Below are 23,322 nucleotides of genomic sequence, written 5' to 3' on the forward strand. Positions count from 1 at the left end.
TGAAGAAACCAGAGTCAAAGAGTTTAACTTCACCAACGTCTCACCAGTGTTTAGAGGATGATGATTTCACTGTGGTTTTTAAAATCTTTATAGTAGTTTTAAGCAAGATGTGTGTGTGTGTGTGTGTGTGTGTGTTTTGCATATATTTAGAAATATGTAGACATGATAGGATCTTATATAAAGAGTATTATAAAAATCACATCTTTTTAAAAATATATATTTTTATTGATTTCAGAGAGAAAGGGGAGAGAGAGATAGAGACATCAATGATGAGAGAATCATTGATTGGCTGCCTCCTGCTCACCCCTTACTGGGGATCAAGTCTGCAGCCTGGCATGTGCCCTGCCTGGGAATCGAATCATGACCTGATACGTAGGTCAATGCTCAACCAGAGAGCCATGCTGGCCCAGCTAAAAATCACATCTTTTGAATAACGTAGGAATACGGTTCGTTTTCAAGTGTGGCACCTTTACCTCCTGATACCAGGAATCCCACTATGTTGGTGTGTGTTTTTTGCCATTTAATCTTTTTTTAATTGCAACTGACACACAGCATTATATTAGTTTCAGGTTTAGCTTTAGGTGTACACCCCAGTTAGACATTGTATAATTTACAAAGGACTAGATATTATATAATTTACTAAGTGATTAGATATTATATAATTTACTAAATGATTAGACATATTATGACATCTTGTACCCTTTTGACACCATCCAAAATTATTAGAATAGTAATGACTACATTCCCTATGCTGTATTTTACATCCCTGTGACTATTCTATAACTACCAATTTGTACTTCTTAATCCCTTTACTTCTTTCACCCACTGCCCAATTCCCCTGCCATCTGGCAACTGTCAAAATGTCCTCTGTATCTATGAGTTTGTTTCAGTTCTGCTTGTTAATTTATTTTGTGTTTTTTTTAGATTGAATTGTTGATAGACATCTATTTATTGCCATTTTATTGTTCATATTTTTGTCTCTTCTACTTCTTCAAGAAGATACTTTAACGTTTCATGTAATACTGGTTTAGTAGTGATGAACTCCTTTAGCTTTTTCTTGTCTGGGAAGCTCTTTATCTGTTCTTTGATTCTAAATGATAGCTTTGCTGGGAGAGTAATCTTGGTTGTAGGTTCTTGCTTTTCATCACTTAGAATATTTCTTGCCATTATCTTCTGGGAGTGTGTTTATTTTTAATGCCAGCAAATTTTTGTTTGGGAATTAATATGTACTTCCATTTGTAAGGATAAGTCTTTTGCCAAAATGGGAAATATAAGCTTTTTAAATTTACAAAAACTTGAATTTCCAAATATTTTACACCAATAGGGAATTGATGCAGTTTATACTAATTGTTCTAATATTTCCTCAGGTAAAACATTTTCCTGAAACACCAAATCTATAAGAAGATAATCGTAAGCTTAGGTAAATTATTCGATTTGCTAAGTTATAAGCTCTGAGATTTTCACATAATGTTTCCACATTTACTTTGGTGGGTTAAGGTAGTCAATAGGCTTATGGTTACCCTCTCGAGCAACTCCAAAACAAGACAAGGTTATTGCTACTGCTGTGTTGACTGTTCGAGTTACTTCTTCTGGTGTCTTCCCCAGAGATGGATTCACTTCCATTATGTCCAATCCTGACAGTAGCCCTACAGCAATAAACAGAAATAAAGTAATTTGTTAAATAGTTGACATTTTAAATTCAGTATCTCTGAAATGTTACTCAGGAGTATAAAGCGGGGGTAACCAACTGAAACCACTTTGGTTACTGCCTCATGCAATGGGCATTCTGGAAGTGTCAACCGGGTCTTGATTTTCAGACTAGGCAGTATCTATAACAAAAATGCAATATGCTAATTGACCGAATGGTCGAACAGCGGAATGATCATCCAGATGACCACACTATGACACCCACCTGGTGCCAACTCAGCCAAGGCAAGTGCAATGCAATTGGTCAGGGGCCCACCCATTGCCCCATGATCATCCTGGGCCTCCCTCTGCTGGGGCAATCTATCGCAGAGCCCGGGCTAGGTGGGTGTGGCCTACCTCTTTGGGGCAATTGTTTGCGGGGCTCTCAGACTGTGAGAGTGCACAAGCCTGGCTGAGGGACCCCCACACCCCAGTGCAGGAATTTCGTTCAGGCTTCTAATAAGTATATATTGGCCATGTGTATACTTGATTCTTTATTCACTTAGATTTATACCTACCTGTTTTGCAAATTTCTTCTGTAATGTAGATACCTTCTCTGTAAGACAGACCCCCAATGACTGGTGTGCCAGTAGCTGGTGTGACAGATGGATCCAATCCATCAACATCATAGCTCAGATGAATTGGCCTTTTCTTTCTTTTAAGAAGAGGGAAAGCAATTCAGGTTAAAGTTGGTGGCTTATTATTTACTAGATAAATATAGTTCTTACTTTGCTCTGTAATAAGGAACAACCTAGTGAAGTTCCATGGTTTTACATAAAGGCTTTATTAATAACTTACATTGATTAGTACCAGTAGCCAGTTTGCTTAACAATATTTATGTTGCACACACAAGCATCATACCTTCCTAGTAGGTAGCTGAGTGTTTCTTCCATCACCTTGCCAATTCCCATTCTGTCCACTTCAGTCATTGAAAAGAACTTAATACCCAGAGTTTTCAAAAGGTAGCTATGAAAGAGGAGAGAGTAAGTAATTTATAATTAACATGGAGGCTTACCCTATGCCCTCTCGTCTCCTTTTAAGAAAAGATTAATGTGCTAAGATACATAAAATATGTAAGTTCTGTGAACTCTATGTATATATCAATATATTTTTACTAGCAAGTCAATATAAGAATCATTTGAATATATACACATACGTGGATGTACCAAATACTTGGTACTTAAAAAATAATTTTTTACCATAGGTTTGGCCAGTGCACCTAGCATGCAAAAGGACAAAAATGAAGGCAAATTGCATCAAGGAATAAACTTACTGTTCCCCAGGGTCCACGTCTCTCAGGCCAATATACACAATATCTTTGGCAGTTATGCAGGGCGTCACCCAGGAGAATCCTGGTACATCAGGGATCTAAAATTGCAAATTTCCATTTGGTCATGTATACGTCTCTTGAGCAAATCTTACATTGGCAGTTAAGAGCACTTGTTGGATAGATCTTCTATTTAGAACATACGTGTTTAGGAATCATTAAAAGACAATACAAAACGACGAAGAGAATGCCTGCCTCTCCTGGTGGTCCCCATGGTTCCTTTGGCCCTACCCAGCCTCACCCTGTGGCCCAGACCTAACCTGAACCATTTCCGCACCATTTCTATTGGGCCCTGCTTTCCCAGCACTCTTCTGTAAGGAAGTCAGTGTACTTCCATTACTTTCCATCCCTTCTTTACTTCTCTTTCTCAAAGCCCAGAAGATGGCTTCGAGTGGCTAAAGGAAAACGTTTGTCCAACCCTTTGGTTGCTCTTCACATGTTCTGGAGTTGAGCTTGGCTGTTTCCGTAGGCTAGCTGCACATTTTGCAAGTGTATACACCTATCGGTTGGTTGTCACTTCAGAAAACATTACTTCTGGCCATTAAACCTAACATTTCCAGGTATCATCATAAAGACCAATATGCTACAGGTAAAGTAATAAACATTGTTTTATTGGCATACTACTAAGCATATCAATAAAAATGATGAGCCACAATGTTAAGTTTTAATATGGAATTTCATCTTGCATCTTTTAGAAAGTAAGTTTCTAGGGAGCAAGGAGGCAGTTCTGCTTATGGTTTAGCTATGTGCTCCTCACAGTGAAGATGTTAAATAAACCACTGTGATCTGCATTTCAAGAACTCTGTTTTTGATGTGGAGGGGACACTCGGTACCACGAGAAGCTGTGTGGCATGTAGTAGAAAAAGGTCGGCCCTAAGAGACCAGTTCTGGCCCTCGCCTGGTGTGTGATCTTAGGTGAGTTGGTCAATGTCTGAACCTCTGCTGACTTGCTTAGAATTATTCTCTGCTCCACCTAAAAAGGGTCGTTTAAGAATCAAAAGGGAAGATACAAGGTCAGTTTGCAAGCCATCAAAGAAGGGAGAGGTGCCTAGCTAGCTTCACCATTTTATTTCTCCAACCCTTTGCTTATCTGCTGCCAAGAAAAGAGTTTGAGATTATTCCAAGAATACGATGGCAGAATGGTTCTTACATCCCTCCACCTCCTGAATAAAATGCCAACCAGCCTCTTACCTTTCCCTTTAGTTCCTTCAGGAGGAAAGACACAGGCTGTCCATGCAAGTTCCCACTTGTGGTTGTCTGTGGAGTGTTGATATCCGTGTGAGCATCCACCCAAATGACACAGAGATCCGGGTGGACCTTGGCGTGGCCAGAGATGCTTCCGATGGCCAAACTTCAGAGGAGAGAGTTTGTGTGAGCACCTTACAGGCATCATATTATTAACTCAATGCTCATGCTTGATTTTCCTTTAAGTCAGCTGATATTGCTCATAGTTTTAAATGGGAGATGCCAATTAAACAATTGTAGCAACAGAGAAAGTAGAGCTTGCCCTTCATAGTTACCAAGAAGTTATAGTTACACAAAGGTATCACTACGTAATTTGTGATACTTTTCAAAACCACCTTCTAATAAAATTGTAAATTATAGTTTCACCAAAAATTAAATAATGTGTAAAAACACTACCACACAAAGAATTCCTTAGCATGAGACTATTCCACATTCAGGGTTGAATCAGGCTTATTTTTTGCACTCTCATTTCTCTGGGTAAGTACTTAATTCTCCCCAGTGAGTCATGACAGAGTCTTTCCATTTTTCTTAAACCCAATTGTTTACCATTGGAGAGCTTGACTCAGCAGCCCTTACATCCACCTGAGTAAGCATATCCCAGGTGCTCGTTCTATTCAATCGGATCCTCCCCTTGAACTTCCTCCTCTAAGGACCTACGCAGAACCCTCCAAGTTCACATCCAGCACTTCAAGCTCCGGAAAATGTGCCTGAATGGAACAGCTCAGCAATATCTTACACAAAAGTTAAAAGGTTAGGATTGGCTATACAATACCTTATGTGTGAATGTTTTGAGTACCATTTAGAGAATCGTGAACTTCTCAATTCTCAAAGTGGAAGCAATTGTGCCCCTTTCTCTTAAAAAAAAAAAAATCAATAAACTAGTCTTTAAAGAAATAAAGAGGCTCATGCACAGAAATTGTCTTTGCCACATTATTTGTAATTTTGAAAATTACTTGAGTATTGGACAATATGTGTATGTATAGCGATATTAACACTTTAATGAAAAATTATGCAACAGAAAAAAATGTGCTTATATATCATGAAGTAAAGAAAAGGAAATTTCAACTGTGGATTAAGAACAAAGCAGGATAACACACACACACACACACACACACACACACACCATTGTTAAACAAAATCATGTCAGGGAAATTCCGGTTGAAATGGTTGTTAGGAAAAACTACAATTCCCACTGGTTGTTGTTTGTTTTTTACTTTTACATGTGTGTGTATTTCAAAAAACTTTATATAATTATTACTTTTATAATGGAAAACATTTTTAAATGTTGACCTACATGGGTTGTTCCTATGATCAGTAATCAAGCGCAATAAGTTGACTGTGAATTTCCTCGGTGCTTATTTAGAAATATAAGCCTCTGCTGAATATTGTACTGTAATTCATTCACATGTAATGTATTTTCTGTTGTAATAAAAAGATAATTCAAGATTTCAAATAGAGCTAAGTGTGTTTCCAAAATAAAGTAGTAACCAGCAATATTTTTTAAATAGAAAATTTGATATAAACTCTTGATCAGTGCTTTCCCTCCCATATGTTCTCTCTTCCCACGTTTTTGGTTAAACCTTCATGCCATCAGTGCCAATCTCACACAGCCCCTCATTAAACAGTACCTGTGGTCTCCACCCAGCACCACGCTGACCCTTCCATTTTTCTTGGCTTCTGCCACCACGTCGGCCAGCTGCTCGTTGGCTTTTCCCACAGACCTTGGATTCTTCACGATTTGAAATGGACTGTCATTAGGGACATCGGCAAAGGGCAGGTCCCCATAATCCTTCACGTCACACTCTGTCGTTAAAATTAAAAGTTGCAGGTTACTACATAAAGACTACAAAACAGTCTATGTAGCCTGATTTTAAATGTACAAAAGAGGCCTATTTTCCAAAATACAAGCACAGAAAGAGTCTGAACAGACTTGAAAATTGTGAAGGTAAACACCACATCTACTTTTGCCTGACATCATCTCACCTGGGCTGCACTCCCGCCTGCTGTATGCTGGGTTCTCGGTAAATGCTCAAATCTGCCAGTTAGGCTGTAAGTACAGCAGGGTGACCTGGTCTGGGTTTAGTGGGTGGTGTCGCTGTCTTTGTCTCTGTGCTCATGTGCTTTCTACTTTTCCACAATAAGCGTGTATTGTATTGTTAGTAAAGAAACCATATTTAAAAAGAAGAAAACACACCATTATTTTGTTAACAATCCAGTCCAGCTCCCTCTTCTGCCCATTGTACCTGCCTCACAGTGCTATTGTCAGAATTCAATACGAGTAGGTGGTTACCTTCAGTCCTAACACTTCAGCAAGCCAGGAAAGAAAAACTTTGTTATCACACTGTTCCAATACGGTAACCCAAAGTTCCTAAGGACCTTGCTGCACTTCCTCAAAGGCCATGCGTTATGCCTCAAGGTGCAGAGCTTCGTGTAACACGTTGATACGGGCTCGATTCAATGTTCTGAACTAAGCGGTCATTGTGTATTGTATTCATGCCTGTCTGTATGTGTCTGTGATTCAATAACACCTTCAAGAGATTTAACCTGATATAAAATGTGAGCAAATTATGCTTGTTCACTGACAGACTAGTCCAGTTCATTTACCCAGGCTTCCTGTTCTCTACCAGGGTCTCTCTCTTTTTTTTCTTAGATTTATGATGCATAATTCTTATTTACCAAAACGTATTCCTTTTTAGCTTACCAGTCAGTGAGTTTTAGAAATATCTACAGTCTTTTAACCACCAGCACAATCAAGATTTAGAATACCTCCATTTCCCCTAAGTTCCCTCATGCCCATAAGCAGCCAGAGATAGTGCATCCCAATGGATGGTTGTGCCCTTTCTTTATTTACCAGTTGGGGGCATTCTGTTGTTTCCAGTCTGGCTGTTATAAACAATGCTGCTCTATACCTTCAAGTACAGACAAGGCCTTGTGAGAACATGTTTTCATTTCTTTTGGTTAAAGACCTTGGAGTAGATTTGCTGGGTCAAAGGATAAATGTACCTTTCTTTAAGAAACTGGCCGTCTTTCCCAAGTGGCTCGATGTATCATTATGCATTCTCATCAGAAATGTATGAGCGTTTCCTGTTGCTCTATGTCCTCGCCAACACTTTATCCAGGTTTTACATATAAAGATGACACTTACTTTAGTTGTATTATACTTTTTTTGTTTTGTTGTTTTTGCTTTTAGTTTTTTTTTAGCTGTACTTTTTAAGATACAAAGTATTTTTCATTTGCATGCTCACATATGCAAATATATATGTGTGTATAATATGAGTAATCATACGCGCAGTATTATTACTAGGGCATCTTTTTGCTTACACTCTCCATGTTTATTAATAAAAGTGTTGTAACTTAATACTCCCTTATTATTTCTGATATTGTAGTGAATTTCCATGGGCACATTCTCAGAGTTTGGCCCTCCCCTTAAAGAAAAATAAGTAGCAGTTCTTGCAACAACCAACAGAAGCAAACTGCTCCAGCGGGTTCAAGGACGTGCCTGGAGAGAAAGGCAGAAACTGGAAGGAAATAAAGTTTTGACTTAATAGCTCTTTCTGATGTTTGTGGTAGGCATTTGTGGATGTAGCTGGCCATCTACAGGAAGGTTTACTGTTACTATTCAACACTGTGGAAAAGTGGAATTTGGCATAGCCCTCTGGGCCGTGGTCGAGCTGCTGAAAGTTTTCTAGGTATCACATCCCCAGAACAAACAACTCAATCACCTGATACTGTGATACTGACTCAGAAGCCCCAGGTCCATCCCATTTCCTAACCTTTCCCTCATGGCCCAGTTTTCAGAAGTTACGACAGAAGGACGGGATCTGAGGAAGCCTGTTGATACAACAGGCTGCCCAGTTCACTGGTTCCAGGTGGCACAGGGTTTGGAAAAGCCTTGAGACTAAGCAACTACCCCACTTCCTCTTCCTCCTCCCCTTTCTCCTCCTCCCCCTCCTCCTCCTCCCTCCTCCTCTTCCTTCTCTCCCTTCCCCTCCTCCTCCTTCTCCTTCTCTGCTTGTTTCTCTTCCTTCTCCCCCTTCCCCTGCTCCTTCTCTTCCTCCTTCTGTTCCTCCTCCTCCTCCTCCTCCTCCTCCTCCTCCTCCTCCTCTTCCTCCTCCTCCTCCTCTTCCTCCTCCTCCTCCTCCTCCTCCCCGTCCTCCTCGTTCTCCTCCTCCTCTTCTAAGAGCTGGGAAGGCTGGGGGCCCCTTCTTCCTTGCATAGGACTTCCCAGTGCCCCTCCCCTTAGAGAACCATGCCCTGGGAGCCTGGTTCCACAACTCACTCATCCGAGGTGTTCACTTTCCAGTCCAAACTTGACCTCCTGGGACCCACAGCTTCTCTGTTGCCTCAAACCCCCACCAAGGAAAATAGAGGCATCAAACCGAGACTGTGCTATTACTGTTTTATTTCCTCTTACAAATGGGGCTCCTCTTGGTAGTAGTGTGCTTTCTGTTGTTGCCCCTTGCCTTCAATTTTTAATACTCCCAACTCCCTTCCCACCCAGCCAACCCCAATTCCTATGCACACACATTCTCTTACAAAGTAGTCTGGCTGGAAAGACAAGATATCTGAGTAATTGATTGTGCATTCTTTCCACACGCTGCTTCTCTGTATAGGGTGCACATCTAAGGTTCTAGCCAGCGCTGAATTCTGTGGTACAGATGTCATTGCAGACAGTCCCCATGTTAACAGGAGCCTGTGCATCCTTCAGAACAGGAAAGAATTCAGGCAGATCATCTTTCTGAGAAGGCTAATCCCTATTTTGTAAAACTACTGTTTGAAATTCTCTGCTATTTAGATAGTCCCTTACTCTGTAAAGTCAACTCTGCCATTTTTAGAAAGTCCCTTATCCTTTGCTTTCTAGCCTGCTTGAATAACAAGGAAGATAAGCTTAGCTGTCTGACCTTGTAGGCCAGAGCCTAGATACTTCCACGCTCTTGTGCCAGACGTATTTTTTAATTGAATGGAACTGTCTTGTTTTCAAGGCCACAAGCTTCCAGCAAGATAACCACTAAGCACACATAGGGCTGACTCTTTAATAAAAAGAAAACTCCTGCTTGTTGCTTTGCTCAGAATTTGAAAGACATTTTCTCTGAGCCCACCGGTGTATAATAAAGTGGAACTTCATCTCTCTAAGCGTTGCTTGTTTTTTCTCTGATCTTCTGCAACATTTCAAGCTAAACATTACCTTGTTCTTTAAGCTTCTCAAGCAGGCCAGCCTTTCTCAGTACTTTAGGGCCTTCTTCCACTCCTCCTCGAGGCTGAACAATTGAAAAAGAAGGGAATTCAGACATCATCTTGGTCATCAGATGCACAGAATAGAAAATTCATTGTTTAATCCATTGAATAGTAGTTATAGGATCTTCTTGAGTTCCTAAGGAGCCAGGACTTTACATTTAACTATCACAGCAAGTTAGATTGGATTACTCCTATGTCAAATATAATGGTCTAGAATCAGAAAGGTTATCTAATGCTCCTTCCCTCACACAGCTAACAAGTGGCAGAGCCTTAGGACCTTAACCCAGTCCTTTGGATTCCAAAACCTGCATCTCCTCTTCCCATCACCCTATGTTACTAACTTAGTGAACATTTGTTTTGTGCAAAAGCACTATGATAAATGGAGACACTACAATTAAAAAGAGAGGGTTTTTGTCTTTGATTAACTCAAAAGCTAAGAGGGAATTTGGATATTTAAGATCAACTATAGCACTGGGAAATTGTCTTCGAAGTAGATACAAGATGCCATAACAACAAAACAGGATGGTCCTATCTCTGCTGGGGACAGAGGGTGTCAGGTGGAGCAGATGACATTTCAGCATTGTGTTGCGACATGAGCTCAGGATGATGGATGGGTGCTGGAGGAACTTTGTAAATCAGGTCAATAGCTTGAGTAAAGGCATTTACTCAAATATAATTATTATTAATTTCAGAGAGGAAGGGAAAGGGAGAGAGAGAAACATCAATGATGGGAGAGAGAATCATTGATCAGCTTCCTCCTACATACCCCCTTCTGGGGATTGAGCTCAAAATCTGAGCATGTGCCCAGACCAGGATTTGAACCGTGAGTATAGAGGGAACCTGGGAAGGCACATGGGCATTTCTTTAATTATTGTCAGATGAATCCAATGGCTTCAGCAAAGCCACATCCTGGAAACACGCTTTGCCAAAAGGCAGGAGTGTTGTCAGCTTGACCTTCAGCCCAGGTGCCAGGGGGTGGGTTTTGTTATTGAAATCCAGCCAAGCACCAGAAATGAGTATGACTTGGGCCCACCCAAGAATGTACATAAATCTCCTTTGTCTTGACTTTTAGTAAAACTTCCTGTTTTTTTGCTGTATAAAATAAACATGCTGTATTGACTTGGGGTCACTGGCCCTGTCCCTCTCAATGTCAGAAGACAGTGGTCTCACCTGGCCCCAGCTTTTTCCTTCTATCTCTGTGTCTGTCTCTTTCTTTCATTTTCTCAATCTCCAGCCGCCCCTACTCAGGAACTGGACCACTCTCTAGCTACGCTAGACGTGGAAAAGAAAGAAATATTTACATGTGACCTCTTGGTAATTGTGACTTCCTGGTTCATAGGTCAACACTCAACCACCGGGCCACCCCAGCCAGGCCAGTAAAGGCATTTTTTTAAAGGTAGCATGGGAGACAGTCATGTGCAGATCCTCACAATAGTAAGGGAGGGTTCTATGGGACAAAGCAGGCAACAGGGAAAATCACCTGGCAGTTGGCTGAACCCACAAAGACCAACCTGGTATTTCAACTTTTGACCTGCTTAATAAACACAGTGAGCAAGAATTCTAGCCTTGCTGTTTTTATATCCAGGAAGCCAGCCTCATGGCAGATTAGTGACATTAAAGAAACAGTTCTTTCATGTATCTCTCTGACTCTAACTTCCAACATAGTTTTTGGTTTTTATATATATTTTTATTTATTTAGAGAGGAAGGGAGAGGGAGAGAGATAGAAATATCAATAACGAAAGAGAACCATTGATTGGCTGCCTCCGGCACATCCCCTAATGGAGATTGAGCCTGCAAACCGGGCATGTGCCCTTGACTGGAATAGAACCCAGGACACCCCCCAGTCCACAGGCCAGGCTCTATTCACTGAGCCAAACCAGCCAGGGCTCCAACATGGTTTTTACATATAAAGTTACTTCCTGTTGTCAGAGAGTGGAAGTTCCAAAGACACATGTGTTGTCCCTAGGATTGGGCTGTGGCACCAAACCAAGCAAATATTTCTTCCCAATTCAAATTAGCAGATGACTTGGCCTGGCTGCCAAGCAAATCCTCGATGTCCAATTCCTGTCCCTAGCAGGAAGGGCCTCCACATGCTCTGCCTGACACATTTTCTCCTTCAGTCCATTCCCCTTTCGCCTGGCTTTGGGATTAAACAGTCCTGTCTGGAATCACACACTCGAGGCTATGTGACCCTGAGCAGATTTCCAAACCTCTCTGAGCCTTAGTTAACTCAACTGTAAAATAAATATAAAAGCTACCTCATTTTTTTGCCACTACCTCTCTCCTATCTCCCACTGCCTCGCAAGAGGGTGAGATAGGAGAGAGTCCTTTCTCGGACTCAACCTTCTAGTCATTTGTCCTCTAACTCTCTCCCTTGCTTGTTTGTTAAACTTTTACTTCCTTTAGGTGAGGACAGATGCTTATATGTTGGCCATTTCCCCCCTCTATTCTATGGCTTAGTGTAGAAAAATATCTCTCTGTGTCCTTATTATCATGAATGAGACAATAGCTTCATTATCACTGGGCCATGTTTTAATGGGGGAAGGGCTGTAGTGCAAAAGAAAAAGAATTAACTGAAGACAGAAAATGCATCAGGCTATATCCCCTAGAGGGCTGTTACCATCAGCCTAAGGCTTTCTGCTAATGTCCAGGGACTACAGCATGTTCATGCTGTTTCTGTCCTCCCTCTCTCCCTTCTTCCCTTTCTCCCTTCCTTCCTTCCATTTCCCTTGCTCCATTTCTTTTGTTATTTTTTTCAATTCTATCTTTGTTAGAACCTGCCCAAGAATAAGTGAGTATATTGTGAATTTTGCAATTAATCATTTAAAAGAACAATTTCTGTGTCAGCAGCATGTTTTTGCATTCTGGGAAAGACCTTTAAAGGGTTTTCAGGGAAAGTGAATCAGTATTTACTGAGAGTCCACGTGCAGTTTGGGTCTCTCACCTCTGATCTGTCCTGTTTGGTTTTGCAATAAGAAGCCAGAGTGCAAAGTAAAAGTTCAAAACTAGGAGGAGGGCCCTGGCCGGTTGGGTTCTGTGGTTAGAGAGTGGGCCCGTGGACGAAAGGTGCCCCGGTCAAGGGCACCCATACCTCATCCCGGGCTTGGTCAGAGCACCTGTGTGAGGCAACCAATATATCCCACCACCTCCTCCTCCTCCTCCCCCCCACCCCCTCCTCCTCTTCCACTCTCTAGAAATCAATAGAGAAAATATCCTCACTCCTAGGTGAGAATTAAAAAAAAAAAAAGAAGAAGAAGAAGAAGAGGAGTATAAAACACTACCCAGGTGGGCAAAATAGTTCTAAGAAACTTGTAGGAAACTCCATTTAAAACAACAACAAGAAAAAAACTTTAGGAGTTTCAATTCACACTTGTCTTGTTTGCTTTTTTCTTTTTTTTCTTTTAAGAACAGATAAGTGTTGAACTCTAAGGTGTCTGCAATCTCATTATATTTATCAGAATGAGTGTGGCCAGGGCAGGAAAATAAAATACTTTATTATAATGTTACTGGCATGTTTGGCAATCTGGGAGTTTCATAAATCCATCAGTCCTTTCAACATTACTAACTTACAGTCAGATTTTCTTTCTTTTTTCCTCTCTCAAAGAAAGGTACACAAAGGATTCTACTTAGTCCATGAACTAAGACTTGTATAGAATTACTAAAACCCTTAAAAATAGGAATCATTCACAAGGCTGCATAAAGCAATCATATGTAAGCTATCCAAATTAAAAGAACTCTATGACATTTTTCTAGTCATTCATTACCTAGCTAAACAAATGTGTTTTCTTAAAATTCTTTCTCTCTACAAACATACAGAGTAACACCAAAAACAATGAGAACAAGGAAATCTAAATGAGAAGCTAAAATGCAGAAATAATCCATTTCCGTTCAAATAAAAAAATATTTTCTTTTTAAAAGATGAGGGAAAGGTAGTAGATTCAAATAAAATTGGCTGTGGCTGAGATTAGGAGCCACAAAAATAACTGGGTTTAAGACCATAATTATACAATCTTACAAACTGGTGAGACAACTTTAAACTCTATGATATTTCAGGGCCAGGTTGTCTTAGGGAACTTAACCAGAAAAATAACTCCTTACTAAGTTTAAAGCCTGAAACTGTCTAATAAATCCCAGCTATTCAAACGAAGGCTTGTTACTCACCTGTCCCTTTGAGAAAGGAGCTCCGATGACCCCTATGGATTTTGACTTGGAACTCATGTTCTGACGTTCCTGGTCACTGCACGCGAGGTCCCCAGCCAGTCACCAACGCCTACAACCCTCAATGACAAGAGGCACATATTTTTTCCACTTATAATTGGGCTGAATCTGTTTATCTTATTCTAATAAGGGAGATTGGCTCCACCTACTGAACCAAAGAGTGACAGTCAACTGGAAATCCAGTAAGTTCTTCACGTGTGGGAGAACTTGGTCTTTAATGAAGGAAGATTATTCATGTCCCCAATTCACAGCCATTTGACAAGTCAACTAGGTTAATACCTTCTCTAATTATAATCTTTATTTTCTAATCATAATACTCTTTCTAATCCAATCAAGTCTTCCTTGTTACCTAAACAATGCCTTGGTTCCAGGTGAACTAATTCAGGGAAGGGCACTTACTTCCTCCAGGGCTTGGAGTCCTTCCGTGTCAAAGAAGGGCTGGGGCTGGGAAGATGATCTTCTCACATCCCTTCAAGCCCTACAATCCTGAGTGCAAGTTTCACACACTGGGATTAATGGTTAATCAGCGAGACACATACCCCACACCGCCAGGGAAAGCATCTGACTTCCTTTCCTGCTTATTATTAAAGGGGATCTTAATTGCCTCATTAATACCCGGAGGTGTTGCCATACTGATTTTTAAATACAGTGAATAAGAAAATAAGAGTCTTTGGAATCCTAATCATAATAGTAAAAACACTGAGTTTTTATCATGTGTCAGATGCTGTCCTGTTAGATATAATCTCATTTAATCCTTGTACCAATATTATGTCAAGTCTCATCTTTGATGCCATTTTATTGATGAGGAAACTGAAGCCCAGAGAGGTTGCCAACTGTAGAGGAAGAGCCATGATTCACTGGTAAGCATTGTGAATTCACCTAACCCCGTGGTCAGCAAACTGCAGTTCTTTGGCCCCTTGAGTGTGGCTCTTCCACAAAATACCATGGTCTGGGTGAGACTATTTTGAAGAAGTGGCATTAGAAGAAGTTTAAGTTTAAAGAAATTTCAACTTAAATTTGTTGTACTGTTGATATTTGGCTCTGTTGACTAATGAGTTTGCCGACCATTGGCCTAACCCAGGTGTCGGCAACCTGCGGCTCTTTTGAAGCTTTGCTGTGGCTCCCAGCTGGCTGATAGCAGGGCGGGGAGCAGGGGTGGGGGGCGGGGAGCTGTATCACTTACCTCCGCCACCTCTGGCGCTCCCTCCAGGAGCTCTGTGTGGCAGGTTGCCCGTGACATAGCGTCGCTAGGCAACCACAGCTTCCCTGTCCTGGCCCAGCCTCCTCCCTCACATCACAGTGTGTGATGTCACTGAGGGCACGCTGAGCATGCACCTCTGAGCTGGGGTGGAGAAGACTGTTGTGAGGGGAGAGGTGCTGACAGAGGGGACACTGAAAAATAATAATAATAAAAAAGCAATAAAGAGAAAAAAGGGAGAAGGAAAAAGAAGAGGACAGAGAGGACTGGAGAAAGAGAAAGAGAGGGCTTTGCAGTGTGACTGTCACTGGGAGTCGGGCCTGTACAGTGAGTGGAAAGCATATATTCTGACCTCCTGCTCCACAACAAGGTCCGGTGGCTGTCCAGAGGCGAGGTGCTAAAACGCTTTGTCTCATCTTTGGAAGAAGTAAAAACTTTCCTGGCCAGCAAAGAGCTCACCTTTCCTGAGCTGGAACAACCAGAGTGGCTGGAAAAATTACATTTTATGGTAGACATGACAGCACATTTAACACACTAAATACAACCCTTCAGGGGAAAGGAAGCACAGCCCTGCACATGCTGGAGGAGGTTTTGGCATTCGAGTGCAAGTTGACAGTGTTTGTCAAAGATTTACAGAGAGGTACACTGTCTCACGTTCCCTCTTTGAGAGAGTTCAAACAAAGTCATGATACGATAAATTTGGAATATTTGAAGTCTGCAATCACCACAATGCAAAGTTCGTTTGGGAAACGATTCTGTGAGTTCAGAGAGGAAAAAAACACATTATCCTTCCCTGTCACTCCCCTGGCGATTGATCCATACCTATTGAATATAACTGCATTTGCAGGTGTAAGTCAACCTGATCTTGAGATGGAACTGGCCGATATAGCCAACAAAGATATATGGGTGTCCAAGTTCAAATGCTTGGCCGCTACTCTTGAGGATGTTGCCCGTCAGAAGGCCATTCTGGCTCAGAATCATAAATGGAGTGATATTGAAAACCTTTCCAAACAGGACAAACTTGTATTCAAAACATGGAATGCCATCGCCAACACTTATATAAACATGAAAAAGTATGCATTTGGAGTCCTGTCGATCTTCGGCTCCACATATGTATGTGAGCAGGTCTTCTCTAACATAAACTATATTAAAAACAAACATCAATTACGCCTCACAGATGACAACTTGCAAGCCTGCGTGAAAATGAAGGTAATGTCTTACAGCCCTGATGTGCAGACACTGTGCACTGAGGTTCAGGAGCAAAAATCCCATTAACCAGGTAAATTAAATATTTTAATTAGCTATTAATTTGCAAAAATATATTTTACATTGTTAAGTGAAAAAATCCTTTTTTTCCTTCAGATTGACAGCTAACTGCACGATCCGGTATATAGCATTAAGGTAAGAAACAATATATGCAGTGTTATATTTGTTTTAAATGTCGCAATGGTTTTGCGGCTCCCAGGTTTTTTTTTTCCTTCAAAAACAGGTCCAAGTGGCTCTTTATGTCTTAAAGGTTGCCGACCCCTGGCCTAACCTCTGCGCTTTCCAGTGAAGCACAAGCCACATGTCACATCCTCGTGCCTGCCAGATCTGTGAGGGGAGCTCTTCATCATCATAAAAAGTACCGATGTAGGAAAAATGCACCCTACTAATCCTTCCAACTTGAAAATAACATGATTGCAATTTAGAGGACAGATTCACTTAGTAGAAACTAATTTCTCTCTCTTTCTATTGGTGAGAGAGAACACTGAGGAGTATTTAAATTCCAGGAGGGCAGAGTTTTGTCTGTTGTTTTCCCAGAACCTAGAACAATGCTGATATGTGACAGGCCCTCCATAAATATTTGTAGCATGTGTGAACAAGAAAACCAAGGTCTCACAGCTCCATTTTAGTAGGACTAGTTTCCAAACAGGCTTCCGATCTTTCACTTGTGGACTTGCTTGCATTAGTAGATAGTTACTTGTGGCATTTTGTATAGCTACATAATAAATTATGGCAGGGATTTGCAACCTTTTTCATCTCGTGACACACAAAAACTAATTAGGAAAATTTTGTGGCATACCAAAAAATATACTTTTGCTGGTCTGACAAAAAAAAAAAAAAAAGGCTATAATTTTGATGCATTCACACTAGACACCTATTGTTGTCATTTTTTTTTTTTTATTTGACAATCTGAGGAAAAATAGGTTAGTGCCCCCTGACTAAGGAGTCAGGTATTGCATGTTTTAAAACTTTTTTGCAGCACACCGGTTAAAATCTTTGTTTTTAGTGCTGATATTGCAAAAACTTTCCTAAGTGTCAGTATTCTGATAACTTTGTATAGGTTGTCACCCCCACTCCTTAATTTTTAAATAGGCAACTGAATAATTTCCCCCTTATCTTTTGTGTTTTGGAAATTTTGAATAAGTCCTCCCTACTCCAAAATTACAAATATAGGTTTCTATATTTTATTTTGTTTGCTTTAAAGTTTATCTTTTACATTTACTTCTTTAATCCATCTGCATTCATTTTGGTATACTGTAAAAGTTCTCCAACTATATTTTTTCCTATGTAGTCCCCTTATCAATTTCCTAAATGAAACTCATTGAACAGTTCATCCATTTTCTGTCATTGATTCCAGTGGTATCTTAATCATATATCAAGTTCTCCTAAATACACAGATCTGTCACTAAACTCCTTCTGTTCCATTGGCTTATTTACCTGTTGATGCACCAAGTGCACACTGATTTATTATCATGATTTTATGTATGTCTTATTATTTGACAAGAGTAACATTTTTGGTCTTCTTTTTAAAAAATTGATTTAGTTATTCATGGGCCTCTATACTAGAATAAGTTGTCAGGTTTTTAAAAATCCTGCTAGAATTTTTACTAAATGTATAGATTAATCGATAGAAGTTTGCTATCTTTCACATTTCATTGCTTGCATTTTGTTTTATTTTTAAAAATATTTTTATTGATTTCAGAGAGCAAGGGAGAGGGAGAATGAAATGGAAACATCATCGATGATAGAAAATCATTGATTGGTTGCCTCCTGCACGATCTCCGAGCCCACAGCCCAGGCATGTGCCTTGACCAGGAATCGAACCATGACCTCCTGGTTCATAGGTCGATGCTCAACCACTGAGCCACCATGGCCAATCTCATTGCCTGCATTTTAAAACTCTAGCATGTGAAAGTTCCTCTTATATCAAGCTGAGATTGCTTTCCTGTTATTTGATCCATTGACCACAATCCTTCAATCCAAGTAAAACATGCTGTCTCAGATTCCTTGGTTCCTCTATTGTTTAGCTTGAATATCCCTAGACACCTCATCAGTTTCTTGTATTACATGATTGATTCTTTCCTTCAGGTTACCAACTCAATCATTCTCTTCAAAACATTTTCTGGATTCCCTATGCCTATGTGTTGCATCCAGAATCAAGTGCATATGTCCAGGTGTAGAAGAAGTCGTCTGGGCCACCAAAGACAGATTTGGTAATGCCTGACTTTTTTGGGTCACTGATCAAAAGTGAACGGGTCAACACTTATGTAATAGCTCCTTGGATACCTCAATCCAGATTGGCATAAACCCATTAATTAATCATTGCCTTAGCCGATAGGACCTAGAAGGATTGGCTCAGTGGAAGAGCCTCAGTCTATGGATCAAAGGGTCCCAGGTTTGATTCCAGTCAAGGGCACATATCTCAGTTGCAGGCTCCTCCCTGGCCCAGGTCCTGGTTGGGGCGTGTGCAGGAGGCAACCAATCATTGTGTTTCTCTCACATTGGTATTTCTCTTTGTCTTTCCCTCTCTTTTCCACTCTCTGAAAATCAATGGAAACATATCCTTGGGTGAGGATTTTTTTTTAAAAATTTAATCATCAGTTCATAGATACAGTTGTTCACTCTGTTCCCAAGTCAATCATTCCATCTTGTCCATAAGGACATCATAAGGAAAATTACCAGGTGTGTCAATAAATTACTGCTATACTTAGTCTGCTACCTTTTGTCAACTACCAGTCTGACTTTCTTGTCAAAGGTGATGAGTTGACCCTGACAGAACTTGTTCTTAGTAAACTCTTGCTAACTTCTAGTGATCCCTACTTCCTTCTTGTTGTAAACATAAACCATCCTTTCAATCTCCAAAGCTGTCATTTCAGGACTCCTAAAGTAAGAAGAGATCATCTTACTTATGTCATTTGATCATAGATCAATCTTTTTTATTTATTTTAAAGCACATATATTGACTTTTTAAACCCCGTCTTTTAATAATACAGAATTCTTAGCCAATCTCTCTTTCTCTCTTCTGCTCTTCTTCCCTCTCTCCCTCCCTCCCTCTCTATTTGGCATTTCCTGAGGATGGAACCACATCTTATTTAACTGAGATCCAAAGCCACTAGAATAAGAATCTACACATAGGAACTTATATTAGTTTCGTAGGGCTACCACAATAAATACCACAAACTGGATAACATAAAAGAGCAGACACCACATTTCTGAAGGCTAAAAGTCTAAAACCAAAGTGATTCGTAAACCTATAGGGAAATCCTTCCTTGCCTTCTCCTTGTGTTTCTGTGTTTACATGGCCATCTTCTTATAAGGACACAAGTCATATTAGGTTAAGGGCCCATTTCCTCTAGTGTATAATGACACTATTTCCACATAGGGCCACATCTGAGGCACTGGAGATTAGGAGTTGAATGTATCTTTTGAGAGAACATACTATAGCTGCCAACAGCCCTCAATGAAGGTTTTTGCAATAATAAAGAATGAATAATAGCTTGTATAATGAGAGGAACAACAACAACAAAAATGACATAGCTCTTATTATCTACCTCTTCCAAGGCTCCAACCCTGGGCCTTTTTTTTTTTTTTTTTTTTTATCAGCCAGCTAACATGCAAGAAGCCCGGGATCTTAGCACTTTTATAGAGGACTGGAAAATACTCGAAATCCAAATGACTGAATCTTTAAACAAGTTCTTTCAGAGAATTGTTCAGTCACTTGCAAGACTCTTTAAACCCAATACAGTAACAATGGGCCTGCTTCTGGGACACCTGAGTTTATGAAAATATTCAAACTGAATGATCCCTGGCGAATGACCTAGTTATGTCTCTGGGTAGAAGCTGTCCTAACCCTGTGAGGCATGCTAGAAGCCTAAGCAGAGAGGGTTGCCACAACAGGAGGTTCACCCTGAGTGTCTGACTCATGTCACCCCATGACTATATCTTACAGCTTCCTCCTCTGTCTTTGCCTTCCTCTCTCTTTACCCAGCCAAACTCCTGGGAGTGTGGAGCCTATAGAACAGTGTTTCCCAACCTTCTCTCATGATGAGAATCACCTGGTGGAGTTGTTAAAACACAGATTCCTGAATCCCAACTAAGAAGTGCTAAACTAGAATTTTTGGGAACATATAGGTAAAATTGTATACTTAACTAGTGCTCTAAGACAGATTTTATATACAGAGCACTAAGTTAGGTATGCAATTTTACCTATAGGTTCCCAAAAATTCTAGTTTAGCACTTCTTAGTTGGGATTCAGGAATCTGTGTTTTAACAACTCCACCAGGTGATTCTCATCATGAGAGAAGGTTGGGAAACACTGCTATAGAAAACAAAATGTGGCATGGCCGATGTGACTCAGTGGTTGAACATGGACCTATGAACCAGGAGGTCACAGTTCGATTCCTGGTCAGGGCACATGCCCAGATTGTGGGCTCCATCTCCAATGGGGGGTATGCAGGAGGTAACCGATCAATGATTCTCTCTCATTGTTGGTGTTTCTCTCTCTCTCTCCCTCTCCCTTCCTCTCTGAAATCAATAAAAATATATTAATAAAACAAAACAAAAAGGAAACAAAATGAGCAATGTCCCTGATCTCTGTATGAGCACAGGGAGCTCAAAGAGCACTGTGCTAGGTGACAGAGAGTAACTCAAAACGAGGAGCTCCGCCATTTTGGTGCATTGAGGTCTCCATAGTTATAATATTCATTTGGGTCCCTGAACTGCAGGCTTGTTGGGGAAGATATTTACATCTTTGGAAGTTACAAATGCCCAAAGACAGTCAGTAGGGAAAAAGAGGAAGGTATAAGTCACAAGAAAATAAAATCACTAAAATCATGGGTACGAATGGTGACCTCTGGGTGCTACCTAGAAATAGTGTGGGACTTAATGTCCTGAATTCCTGGGCAAAGATTGGAACCCAAGAACTACTGTGCATGCCCACTGGTGGGATCTAGATTTACTCAAAGGCATATGTGGCCTGGAACATAAGTGATGGGCATATGAAGTAACTGTAGCTTCTGAGGCAGAGTGGCTTACACACATCACACAGCTAATTGACTCTGAAACTGAGACTGAAATGCACATTTCTTAGGTCCCTCCAACTGCAAGACTCCTTTATTCTCGTAAATGAGACTGTCAACCTTTAGCTTATGAACGACAAAAAGGATATCCAGAATCTCTCAGAAATGTAAACTGGTGAGTGATAGTGCACCCTACACTTAAAAATTTGATGAAGTAGCTGCACAGAATTCATCATGTCCTCTCCCCAAACCCAGAAAGTCAAACCAAGTTGGTTACTTTATGCCTCAGTATTTCTTTCTTTTGATTTGTTCTATTAAACGGTGGATGCCCTCAAAGTCTAACTTTTCTGGAAAATTAAATTGAAATTAAAAGTGAAATTTATTTTTTCCTGAGTTTTAGTGTATCCACATATTAATTGACACTGGATATCAATGTCTTATAATTATTAATTAAGGGAAACCTTAATTTAAAGCTTCTTAAAAATTAAGCAGTGTCTTAATTGAAGAAACGATATAGTTTTTTTTTTTTTTTTTTAAATAAATGTATTGGTTCATGCTCTGAGAACTAATTTATTTAAGTTTCCATTGAGGCTTTTCCTGAAGAAAGTGGATTTTGTCTAGTTTTTAAGATTTTTCTCTTTGACCTGGGTTTTTGGTGGTTTGGGTGTGTTGAATCTAACTGGAGTTACCTTTTTTTTTTCTTTCTTTTTTTTCTTTAAACTTTCTTTAAACTTTCTTAAGCTGGTATTTGTCTGTTTATTTGGTTAATCCTCATCCAAGGATATTTTATTCATTCATTTTTCAGAGAGAGTGGAAGAGTGGAGAGAGAGAGAGAGAGAGAAAGAGAAAGAGGAGGGAAAAATAAAAATCAGTGTGAGACAGACACTGATTTGGTTGCCTCCTACATGTGCCCCTACCAGGGCTTGGCTGGGCTGGGGAGAGGGAGGGGGATCAAACCCACAACCCAGGTATGTGCCCTTAACCAGGAATTGAACCTGAGACCCTTCCTTGCACGGGCCAACAGTGCTCTAACTACTAAGTCACACCAGCCAGGGCTAAGCTGGTATATATTTTTATTGACTTCAGCGAAACATCAATGATGAAAATCATTGATCGGCTGCCTCCTGAACACCTCCTGAACACCTCCTACCTATGATAGAGGGCACATGCCTGAAATTTGGGCATGTGCCCTCCATCATAATCGAACCTGGGACCTTTCAATCCGCAGGCTGATGCTCTATCCACTGAGCCAAACCAGCCAGGGCTTTATTATTTTTAAATTATATATATATATATATATATATATATATATATATATATATATATATATATTTCATTATTAAATTAAAATCCCTCGATTGGGCAAGGCAGTGACGTTTGTGACTCCATGCAGAAATTCCAGAGGACAGTGACTTGCAAATATTATCTATCATGTGAATCAAAAGCCTACATACTCTTCAAAACAAAGATTTCTCCATTACTTATGAAATCGCTGTCTTAACAGAACTGTTAGCAGAACAGCTGATGAGTAACAAAAATTGATCTATTTGCCACTAACGAAAGCAATTGGAAGTTGAAAGCCTCCACCCCAAGAGTGGATTTCCCACCCTCTAGTTTCACGTTCAGACGCTATATCTTATCTTTTCTATGAAAACAATTATAAAAGAGAAATTAGCATTTACTAATTAACTGGAGAGCAGAATTTGGGGCTTCTGCTCTTGAACAGTAAGTCAGTTAGGGAGGGGGAGCTTTGACACATAGCCGCAAAGTGCCCTCGAGAATGAAGCAGGCTGCCTGGTCCTACTGGACACCTTTAGAGCTCCCAGCCTGGTGCCACCATACATGTGGGAGCCATAGGCACATAGGTGTGGATAACAAACTTTCTTCCTTTTGGGACTACACTGAGTGGCCAGATTATTATGATCTCTGAACACATAGTAATCTGGCCACTCAGAATACACACACACACACACACACACACACACACACACACACACTAGAGGCCCTGTGCATATTACTCTTTTATTAGATAGCATTAGAGGCCTGGTGCATGAATTCGTGCATGGCCACGGGAAGGAGACATGAGTGGTTGGCGGCCTGTCTGCTGGTAGAACTCCTGGTTGAGGGA

The 23,322-nt window shown here is 40.4% G+C and overlaps 1 protein-coding gene across 4 annotated transcripts; it reads right to left on the bottom strand.

Annotated features, from left to right (window-relative positions):
• Positions 1-945: 945 nt before the first annotated feature.
• On the bottom strand, positions 946-16,281 carry ARG1 (arginase 1). 4 transcript variants are annotated; one of them, XM_084889589.1, is made up of 10 exons: positions 14,896-16,281; positions 14,112-14,198; positions 13,656-13,772; positions 9,444-9,516; positions 5,887-6,061; positions 4,205-4,364; positions 2,960-3,054; positions 2,548-2,652; positions 2,205-2,341; positions 946-1,646 (listed from the first exon to the last, which is right to left on the bottom strand). In XM_084889589.1, exons 3-10 carry the CDS (start codon positions 13,710-13,712, stop codon positions 1,480-1,482), a joined length of 969 nt encoding a protein of 322 aa, XP_084745715.1. In that variant the 5' UTR covers positions 13,713-13,772; positions 14,112-14,198; positions 14,896-16,281; the 3' UTR covers positions 946-1,479. The 4 variants fall into 4 exon arrangements, with proteins under 4 accessions (XP_084745715.1, XP_084745718.1, XP_084745717.1 ...); XM_084889592.1 differs by having other exon boundaries at positions 13,656-13,764; positions 14,896-14,921; XM_084889591.1 differs by lacking the exon at positions 14,896-16,281 and having other exon boundaries at positions 13,656-13,764; positions 14,112-14,266.
• Between the last annotated feature and the right edge of the window lie 7,041 nt (positions 16,282-23,322).

The sequence above is a fragment of the Pipistrellus hanaki genome (genome assembly GCF_964339955.1).
Source record: "Pipistrellus hanaki genome assembly, chromosome: 7".
Taxonomy (NCBI): Eukaryota; Metazoa; Chordata; class Mammalia; order Chiroptera; family Vespertilionidae; genus Pipistrellus; species Pipistrellus hanaki.

Excerpts from the sequence above, each read along its gene's own strand:
- ARG1 (XM_084889589.1), bottom strand. The coding sequence starts at position 13,712 with ATGAGTTCCAAGTCAAAATCCATAGGGGTCATCGGAGCTCCTTTCTCA. Across the intron at positions 2,342-2,547 it reads CTCAGCTACCTACTAGGAAG|AAAGAAAAGGCCAATTCATC; the intron begins GTATGATGCTTG and ends TCTTCTTAAAAG. Across the intron at positions 1,647-2,204 it reads AGAAGAAATTTGCAAAACAG|GGCTACTGTCAGGATTGGAC; the intron begins GTAGGTATAAAT and ends TTATTGCTGTAG.